General features: G+C 33.4%; 1 protein-coding gene across 1 annotated transcript in view; it reads right to left on the reverse strand.

Annotated features, from left to right (window-relative positions):
* SCLT1 (sodium channel and clathrin linker 1) overlaps positions 1-10,934 on the reverse strand; it is a 233,216-nt gene that overhangs the window by 179,018 nt on the left and 43,264 nt on the right. The window contains exons 2-4 of the mRNA XM_007456987.1: positions 10,738-10,796; positions 10,138-10,210; positions 6,970-7,025 (exon numbers count right to left, since the gene is read on the reverse strand). Of these exons, the coding sequence (XP_007457049.1) occupies positions 6,970-7,025; positions 10,138-10,210; positions 10,738-10,796 (188 nt within the window). The remainder of the gene's footprint in view (positions 1-6,969; positions 7,026-10,137; positions 10,211-10,737; positions 10,797-10,934) is intronic.

Consider the following 10,934-nt stretch of genomic DNA (forward strand, 5'->3'; position numbering starts at 1 on the left):
ATGATACTAAGTGAAGTAAGTCAGAAAGAGAAAGAAATACCATATGACATCACTTGTATGTGGAATCTAAAATATGGCACAAATGAACCTATCTACAAAACAGAAACAGACTCATAGATGTAGAGAACAGACTTGTGGTTGCCAAGATGGAGGGGGGAAAGAGGGATAGACTGGGAGTTTGGGGTTGGCAGATGCAAACTATTATACTTAGAGTGGATAAACAACAAGGTGCTAATGTATAGCACAGGGAACTATATTCAATATCCTGTTATAAACCATAATGGAAAATAACATACAAAAAAGGATTGTATATATGTGTATAACTGAGTCACTTTGCTGTACAGCAGAGATCAGCACAACATTGTAAATCAACTATACTTCAGTTAAAAAAAAAAAAAGAACGAAAGAAACTGAGTTCCAGATAGATTAAAGTATTAATACCAGGAAAATCACCCAGCCAGTAACTGCAGTCCTGAAATTATAACTAATTAGTATTAATAGGCAATAAAATTTTGGCCAAGATGACTTTATAAAAGTTTTGATATCTGAGGTGACAAAGACTAATCAAATACACTTTTAACCAGTCTTTCTTTGAATTGAATTTGTCATTGATAGTAAGATACACCATTCTTTTACATACTATTAAAAATTAAAATTGCTGCTTATTAATCTTGACATGCCATTCACTATGGCTACATCCCAATTTTGTAGATCTTAAAATAGGGAACGGGGAATAGTGTTAGGGAATCTTACAGTCGAGTAAGAGAGAAGATAGAGTAAGACAAATACATACAATTAGAAAACATTCTAGACAACTGCCTGGTACAACCTCTCTACATGCCTTCCCTCACCTGACAGACATTTTTCATCCTTAATTCCAAGCTTCCTCAGTGAAGGTATCCACATCCCTGCCATGGTGTAGTGTTTCTTTTGGGGATTAATACAGCAGTCTGATAACTAGAATTGTTGCTTCCCTTCTTCTGCTCCTACAGTGAATCATATATATTCTTTCCAGAAAAATTTGGAATTTTCAAGTTCTGAAGTGCAACTGAATTCAATCCTTCAACAGTGCACCCTCCTCCTCGGCTAAAAGCCCTTGGAGAGCCCCCTATGCCATCTGTAAGACAAGTTTAAATTTCTTAGCAGAGCATATAAGATCTTATATGTTCTGCTCCCTGCCCACCATCCCAGTCTTATGCCTAATTCCCCTATACAAATACACTGAGACATAACCACAGTAAATGATCTGTATTTTAATAAACGTAAGATTTTTCATTTGATGAACTCCTACTCATTCTTAAAGACTCTGCTCAAATTTCATCCCCTCACTTAAGCCTTCTCTGATGTCTCCAGCCAGAGTGATATCTTCAACAATTACAATCTAATGTATATATTGGACATGTTATAGTTAACACCATCTGCCATGTGCAGACTTAAGTAATCCTTGACCATAACCCATGCTCTGGGGAATAGCGCAGGCTATTTTTTACAGAGGGAAGTCAATGATTAGATTAAAGTTTTGCGTATTTCTCAAGGGTAGCCCTATCATACGCTGACTGGCATGAAGCGTACTGAAAATAGTAGTGTTGGCCATTAGTAACTAACAAGAATGGGTACCTTCAGGATTTGACCTAAAGAACAGAGAGAATCAGCTTTTTGGTTGGAAGAATAGGAGCAGCTGCTACATGGAAAGGGGTGCCATTACTGAGGGGGACAATTAAGGCTGTATGAGATAACTGCTAAGAGGAGCATATCCTTAGAGATGGTCCTAATTGTTTCCCAGTTCTAGCTGTATTCCATGTTCCTCCTTATCATACATTCCCATTTACTCAGAATGACCTGTTTCTATTTCTTGAAGCAAAAACAGCCAAATATGAATATATGTATGTGTTTATGTTCCTAATATTTGTAATCATCCACTCAAAAAATATTTTTTGAGCATTTAATATGTATCAAGCACTGTTCAAAGGTGTCAGGTATACAGTGGTAAACAGAATAGACAAGGGCCCTGCTCCACGAAGGATACATTCTAGTAGATAAGACAAATAATAACCAAGCAAATAAATAATTTCAGGTAGTAATAGGTACCACAAATAAAACTGGATAATATAAAACAGAAAGTTGGGGAGGGAGGAACAGTGCTAGATAATGTGGTCAGGGAATGCCTGCATGATTGAAGAGAAGGAGACAGTCCTGTGTAGGTCTGGAGAATAACATTCCAGGCAGAAGAAATAAGTAAAAGGTCTTCTGGTGGAAACTGGTGTGCCAGTTTTAAGAAAGACAAAGTAAGATGGCCAGTGTTGACTGGAGACTAGTCATCAAAGGAGGGTGTGGTAAGAGGCATATATATACGTAAATATACAAACACAGACTTATTATAAACAGAGACATATACAGAAATCAGGGTACCTCTGAATTTATATAAGGTTATTAAAAAGAGAAATATTAAACTTTATAATGAAAGCTTAGGATTTGGGTGAACTTTGGGGGATGGTTTCCTCACAGTATAATGGTATAAATTAGCATCAGAACAGCAGGGTTTACCATGTAATTCCAGAGATATCTTTTCACTCTCTCATTGGAAAATAAATCAAATTTATTCATCTTTTGCTATTATATAAATAAAGTTTTGGGTTAACTAAAAAAAAATAATGGCTTTATTACTATTTTTACTATTTTTATAAATATACACATGAACTCCTTCCTCCCAAATTTCAAATAGACTATATTGTGTTCACAGGCTATTATCAACATACACTAATGATATAATAATTAGGGATGGTGTAAGCAAACCTAAAATTACAACTCTGATCTATATTATTATTTATTATTCAATTATCATTGGTCAATAAGAACAAATCAATGAAAATAGTGCTAAAAACAATTCTATTTTATAATGCTACTGAAATCTTCTAAATCATAAATATTTAGTTTTAATCTTAAAAAGATAAATATATTAGACTATCATAAAACAAAAACTTACAAACTTAGTAAAATAAATAATATGCTAAATATAATTGTTTTAATTTATTAAATACTAACTTTATACTCCTGTTGAAGTTTTCTGTTTCTGTGCTCTAAAGCTACATATATGCCTAAATAAAAAAGTAAAGACAGTTATAAATTTCAAAAAAGCTTTTTGGTGACAGTTGAACCAAAGACTGGTTAACAGACTGAGGAGCAAAAGATAGCTACATGTATCAGAGAAGAGTAAACTTTTTCTGTAAAGGACCAGATACCAAATATTCTAGGTTTTGTGGGCCATTCAGTCTCTGTCTCAATTATTCAACTCCATCATTGTAGAGCAAAAGCTGCCATAGACAGTATACAAATGAACAAGTCTGGCCATGATCTAATAAACTTTTATTTACCAAAAGAAGTGGCAGGCCAGATTTGGCCCTCAAGCTGTAGTTTGTGAATCCCTGACAGATGTCGTTAAGTCTCTGTACTAGTTACTATACTTTGACTACAAGCAACAGTGATTTTTGTCTGTTTTATTCACTAATGTATTCCAGAAACTTGAACAGTGCTTGGTACTTAGTAAGTACTCAATAAATATTTGTGAATGATTGAATGATTGTTTTATTACCTCAGCAAATATTAAATCTGAAGGCAAGTGGCTCTAGATTTGTTTCAGCAGTTCAATAATGTAATTTAAGGACCAAAGGCTTCCCCATCTTTCCCTTCATCTAATCTCACTGTGTTTCTGATACATACTCTCATGGTTACAAAATGGCTATAGCAGCTTCAACATATATCACTTTCTAAAATGACAAGAAACAGGAAGGAGGTTAAGTTTTCTTCTTGCCAGTCTCTCTTTTTATCAGGGAGAAAAAGCTTTCCCAGAGGCTCTACGACAGACTCTCCCTTATACTTCACTGGGTACAAGTGAGTCACATGTTCATACTTAGACTAATCCCTGGCAAAAAGAAATGTGCACTGGTTTATAATCAAAGACTTATCATCTGAGATTGTGGAAGAAGCTCATCTCCGCTGAGCACAATGCAACTGGAACAAAATCAGGGTTATATGAATTATGAAAGAAGGGAAAATAGCTCTTATGGAGGCAACAAATAATGTCTTTCATACCCTCAATAATAAAATAAAGATAATAACAATAAAAGGTAGTATTTTCTTAGTGCCAGGAAGTGCTGTATATATATTCACTCATTTAATTATCTTATCCAATTTTCATCCTCTGGCAAGTTATGAGGAGGAAATATGATATTAAAGAAAAAATGAGACAAAAACAAAATAAAAAACACTATATTCTCAACATGAACTGAGTTTAAAGGAATAAACTAAAAATGGGAAGGATGATAAAATGAATATCTTTTCACCTCTTCCTAAGTCTCATTTTATAAAATGACTTCATTATTTTTATTTGTAATCAATTCCCAGAAAATACTCACCTATACACAAATGTATTAAAAAGTTTCCAAAACCCAATAATGTGGAATTGCTTACTATTGTATAATCCATTCCATTGCTAGCTTCCATTATTCAGATTTGACCATATTTAAGATATTTTCCTTAAAAATGATAAGCGCTTTTTAATTTTGCAGTCTGTAGCAGCAATACTTAAAAGCAGGACGTTGCCCTACGGGCATAGAGTTCACTTTAAAACCTGATGACATTTCAAGTTACTAAAAGTGCCTTTTAATAAGCTCAGAATCCATTTTTCCCATTTCCCTATTATACTAAGAATAAATACATTCATGAGCCATGACTGCACTACTATTAAACAGGTAAAGGCAGATTTTTAAAAGACTGGTTTCAAAAGACCTGGACATAAAAGGAAGAGTATGGAGTCAAATATAGGAAACAACTAAATCATTAGCTCAATCATATAACACCATATTATCTCCAACACATTAAAATACAAACTTAACTTACATACACTGGTGATTCAAAAATCTTAGCAACAGTCTTTAATAGGAAGATCATAGCCTTTTTAATAATTATTTTGAGAAAGAACAGTAAATCATAAAAAGTTAAAGTTAGAAAAACTTTCCCATGGGAAAAAACACAGATAAATGAGAAAAACTGAAAATCCAATTAAGAAATTTACAATAGAAGAATGCAAACAAAGGAATGCCAAACTTAAAAAGAGCTTATGCTTTAAATGAATTTAAAACCAAAAAAAAATGTATTTCTTCATTTTTTGGTTTTGTTTTGTAAGGCGACAACAAAAGATATATCAGGTCTCAGTCCAGTTGCATGACCTTTAAAAGTTAAACTTGGGATAGAATAAAACTCTGAACATTTTTAGAAGAAAATATAAGAGAAGATCTTTAGGACCACAGGCTGAGAGAGGATTCGTTATACACAAAGACCAACAACCATAAGAAAGAAGATTGATATATTCAACTGCCTCAAAATTAAAAAAAAGAAAAGAAATTTCTGTTGATCAAACATATCACAACCTGTGAACAGATATCTGAAACATACCTATTGTCTAGCATGTTGAATGAGCCATTGGCACTCATTATTCATTCCCATCCCTTTCCATATCCCAGCATCTTTCATAATGGCTGAAAGTCTAAAACTATGTTTCCTGGATGTCCTTGCAGCTGGTGTGGTGGATGGAATGAAAGTTTCACCAGTGACGGGCACTTGAAGGGGATATAGAAGGCAGAAGTGAGCTGAGAACATTCTTCTATAGGTATGACAGATGGCAAGCAAAACTGATAGACGTGAGTGTCTCCTGAAGTGAGTACCTCACGCCCCACTTTCCAGTGTCAAGTTTTCAGCTCCATGGAAGTGATGCTGTAGTGGGAGCTACAGAGATGGTGGCAGCAGCATAAATTCCTGGCCTCAGAAACTCAACCTCTAAGGTATGACTCTAAAACCAATTATCTTACCTACATAGTACTTAACTGTAAGTGACTAAATCCCTTCTTGTTTGAAGTGTCTATGATGGTTACTGTTTACACTGATCAGCACACTAACAAATATTCAGAATACAGATTATATAAAGTACTTTGACAATTTAAGGAAAAGATAAAGAGAAAATGGGAAAAAGAAATGAACAAGAGTTTCATGAGAAAACCACATGGGTAAATAAATACATGAAAAATGGTTAACCATATTGGTATTCAGGAAAATGTAAGTTAAAACCACAATGAAATACCATTTAGGACTCAAAATAACAAAAATTAAGAAACCTGGTAAGAGCAAGTGCTGATAAAATATACAAATCAATAAGAACTCATAAATATCACTGGTGGGAATGTAAACTGGTATAGCCACTTTGGAAATTAGGTTGGCAATATATTGCAAAATTGAATATTCACATAGCCTATGACCCATCCCTGAAACTCTTCTGCTTATGCATGATATTGAGTGGAAAAGAAGTAAGTCTCAGAAGACTAAATAATACTATTTTTGGAAGTTTTTAAAAATGAAAAACTAAATAATATATCATTAGGAATACACATACCTACAAAAATTTTTAAAAGCAAGGGAACGATAAACAAAAATTCAAGACAGTATTAACCGCTGGCAGAGGGAAGGAGGGGCATGGGATAGGGAAGGAAAACATGAATAAGTGCACCAGTATTGATAACATTTTAGCTCTTAACTGGATGGTGGGTTGATAGGTTTCCGTTTTATCAGTATGTTTCCTAATATAATATATATTCTATACTATACTATTCATGATTGCTAACATTTATAAAGTGCTTATTATGTACCCTATTTTAAGCAATTACTTTATCCCTTACAGTCAGCTCTAAGAAATAGGTTCTGTTATTGTCTCCCACTTATAGATGAGGAAACCCTAAAGCACAAAGAGATTAACTTGTCCAAGGTCATATAGCTAATAAGCAATGGAGCCAGGAGTCAAAAAGGAAATCAGGCCCCAGCGTCCACACTCATAACCAGTATACTCCATGAATAAAATACCAAATAACAATAATAAAAGTTACCTAAGACAATAATAAGATAATCAGTAGTTAATTGATCTACCTTTCATTTTCCTTGATGACATTTTCAAGTTGTAGTTTCATCTCACCCATCTGTTTCTGAAAGAATAAAATATGGTTGCAGAAAAACATTTTCCAGACAATTAGAGTTATATTAAGTAGTTCATTCGTATGCAAGCAATCAGATTCTATGACACTAGTCTACAGATAAGAAATAATTATTCTTCACCTCTAACAAGCAATATTAAATATAGATATTTTAATGATACACAGAACGTAATAGAACATTTTGAATAGAATATAAGTAAAAATATTTTATATAACGTATTAAGAAATATTTTAAAATTTAATTCCTACATTTAGAGATGTTTATAGGAAAAGAGATGTAAGATATTCCTTAATATGTCACTATAAGAAATATCCGATGATCCCTAGACCTTGAACATATATCGTAATTCATCTTAGTTTAGGTGAAGCCCATGTAAGTGCTTGAATTTCAAGAAGTAAAATGTTAATGGTGAAAAAGCAAATAAAGATCTTCTTTAGCAATAATTCATTCAGTCTCTGACTGACCACCTCTTTTAGTTGTATAAACTCTCTGCACTACACAAGGCTGCTACAGTAAACCAATGTGGTCACTAACACATACATTAGTAGGAAAGATGGTAAAAAAGAAAAATCACTAACTAAAATACCAATACGAATAAAATACATACTGTAAAGGGAATGAAATGAAGGTATTTTTAATTTTCTCTGAGGGGCTAAAGGGATTGTAAGATTTCAACAGTAAAGAAAGGGCATTTCAAGTAGGGTGAAATATGAGTAAAAGCAAAGAAGCAAAAAATATTAGACGCCACAGGCATAGTCATCAGTCCTCAGTAAGAGTAAACGAGCAAGTGGAGATCAGGAAGGAGGCCATGTAAAATCATACTTAAAACAAAACTGCAATCAATTCACGATCTGTCCATTACTCTTGATTGGGTACCCCAGGCTAAAGGAGAAGAGCCGATCCTGGAGTGAACCTGGCAAGGGAAGGGTGGAACAGGCAATCCTCCAAGCCTTTCTCTCTCCCTTTCAACTAGAGAAGCTCAAGGAAGCTTTCCCTAGGAAAACAGTAACAGCCAATTATATCTACAAAGCCGGCTTGAAAGGTGAACCTTTCCCAGGTCCCTGCTGTGCCTGAATCACAATTAAATCAAAATGAATGAATTCACTACCAGATAACTGAGAACTGACCACACATGGAGCCATGCAATGAGAGGGAAAACTGGAAAGGCAGGTGGCAGGTCTTGCTTGAATGCCATGCAGACTAAGAGGTTTGGATTTTATTGTGGCAATTATCCCCATTTTGTAATTATTTTTTAAAAAATCGATCTTTAAAAATTGCAAAAATGTCAGTGTATCTTGAAAAATATTATTCAAATAATTAGGTAGGATATATGCATTAACTAGGATTCAGGGTGGATCATGACAGTAACTCTAAAGATTCTTTACTGTAAAATATTTCAAAACATTTAATCGTTGAAAGAAAACAAAAATTCAGCAGTACCTTTCTTATCATCAAATTTTCCTCTATTACTTACATTTTCTGGAAGAAACTTTCATATAGAGAATTATTGTGAATATTTTCCTGCTTTCAAGATATACTATTTTTTGACTGGTCAATAAGATAAATCATAAGAGCTATTGCTACTCAATAATATCTATGTGAGCAAGTGTTTTAAGAAGTAGCTGTCAACATCTTTTTTGTCTCCAGAAGTAGCAACTATTCTTGCCCTTTAGGCTTTCTGCTACAGCTTCCTCTCTCTTGAAATTAATCCAGTAATCACTCTTAGATGGAGAATGCCAAACGGAAAAATGAAGTTAAACACCTTAGTAAACTAGCTGATTAAAGACATATATGAATCAGGTAAATTATAAAAAATTAAAATTTAAAACAGTTTAATTTCAAGATAATTAGATATTCCATTTTATAACAATCAAACCACATGTCATTATAGCAATTTTGAGAGAGTGAATTTAGCAGAAACTTTAGTCTCACTAGTCCTAAAAATAAAAGCAAAACACGATTTGTGCAAAAGAGAGCTTTCTGTTGTTCCTTATCAATTAAAAAATTTAAACAAACAGCTCATACAGCTCAACAGCAAAAAACCACCACCCAATCAGAAAATGGGGGGAAGATCTAAATAGACATTTCTCCAAAGAAGACATACAGATGGCCAACAGGCACATGAAATGATGCTCAACATCATTAATTATTAGAGAAATGCAAATCAAAACCACAGTGAGGTATCACCTCAGACTGGTCAGAATGGCCATCATCAAAAAGTCTACAAACAATACATACTGGAGAGGGTGTGGAGAAAAGGGAACCTTCCTACACTGTTGGTGGGAATGTAAATTGGAAAACAGTATTGAGGTTCCTTAAAAAACTAAAAGCAGAGTTACCATATGATCCAGCAATCCCACTCCTGGGTATATATCCAGAAAAGACAAAAACTCTAATTCAAAAAGATACATGCACCCCAATGTTCATAGCTGCACTATTTACAACAGCCAAGAGTTGGAAGCAACCTAAGTGTCCACCAACACATGAATGGGTAAAAAAGATGTGGTGTACATATACACAATGGAATATTATTCAGCCATAAAGAATGAAATAATGCATTTGCAGCAACATGGATGGTCCTAGAGATTATCATATTAAGTAAAAGTCAGACAGAGAAAGACAAATATCATATATAATTTATATGTAGAATCTAAAAAAAAAAAAAAATGATACAAATGAACTTACTTAAAACAGAAACAGACTTACAGAAGTAGAAAACAAACTTATGGTTACCAAAGGGGAAAAGAGAGGGCAGGGATAAATTAAGAGTTTGGGATTAACAGATACACACTACTATATATAAAACAGATAAACAACAAGGACCTACTGTATAGCACAGGGAACTAGATTCAATATCTTGTACTAACCTACAATGGAAAAGAATCTGAAAAAGAATTTTATATATATATATACACACACACACATATAAATGTGCAAATGTGTATAAGTGAATCACTTTGCTGTACACCAGAAAATAACACGTAAATTGATTACAGGTAAACATTTTCTTCCTTATCAATGTTTTTGTAAAGAAAGGGAGTCTATTTTTTCTTTTTTTAATAAGAAAATATTACCAAATGGTTGATAGCTATGATTTCATACCTGATAATATTTCAGCTGCCCATTTAGCTCTTCCAGATGCTTATCATACTCAGTAATAAGAGGAACTAAAAAGCTAAAGAAAATTTCAAAGTTAAAAAGATACATATTATTTTTAATCTAGTTTAATAAGTACGTAACATGAAATAAATTAAACATCAAATTTTTTATGTTAATTTTCTCCACAGCAATCAATACTTTGCCTTTTTCCTAAACCAGAGGTTCTCAACCTTAGCTCAATTAATATTTTAGGCTGAATAATTTTTTGTTGCTGGGGGCTGACCTGTGCACTGTAGGATGTTTAGTAGTATTCCTGGCCTCTACCCATTAGATGTCACTAGCACCCTTACCCTCCACAATTGTGACAAGCAAAAATGTTTCCAGACATTGTCAAATATCTGGGGAGGGAAGGGAAGCAAAATCACTCAGTTGAGAAACACTATTATAGACAATAATACTGGCTTTTTTCCCCTTGTCAATTCAATGACAGATCATTTAAACCTAATTATAGCAGAATATAAAATAAACATTCCTAATACTAAAAAATTAACAATAATTAAACATAATTAAGAAAATAATATTTTTCTGGCAATTCAACCTTACCTTTGGTCAACTACTGAGTTTTCTACTGTGTCACCTGCAACTCCTTTGAAGACGGATTTCTATAACAGAAAATACTGCATCTTAAAATTTTGTTTTCTCACATCTTTCTAGTCAAAACTGACAGTAATTTAAAATTAAATACAAGTAAACATTTTATAACCTTAAATCTGTCACTGCAATTACAAAAGAGGGAAAGA

This window comes from Lipotes vexillifer, unplaced genomic scaffold, assembly GCF_000442215.2.
Source record: "Lipotes vexillifer unplaced genomic scaffold, Lipotes_vexillifer_v1.1 scaffold50, whole genome shotgun sequence".
Lineage (NCBI taxonomy): Eukaryota > Metazoa > Chordata > Mammalia > Artiodactyla > Lipotidae > Lipotes > Lipotes vexillifer.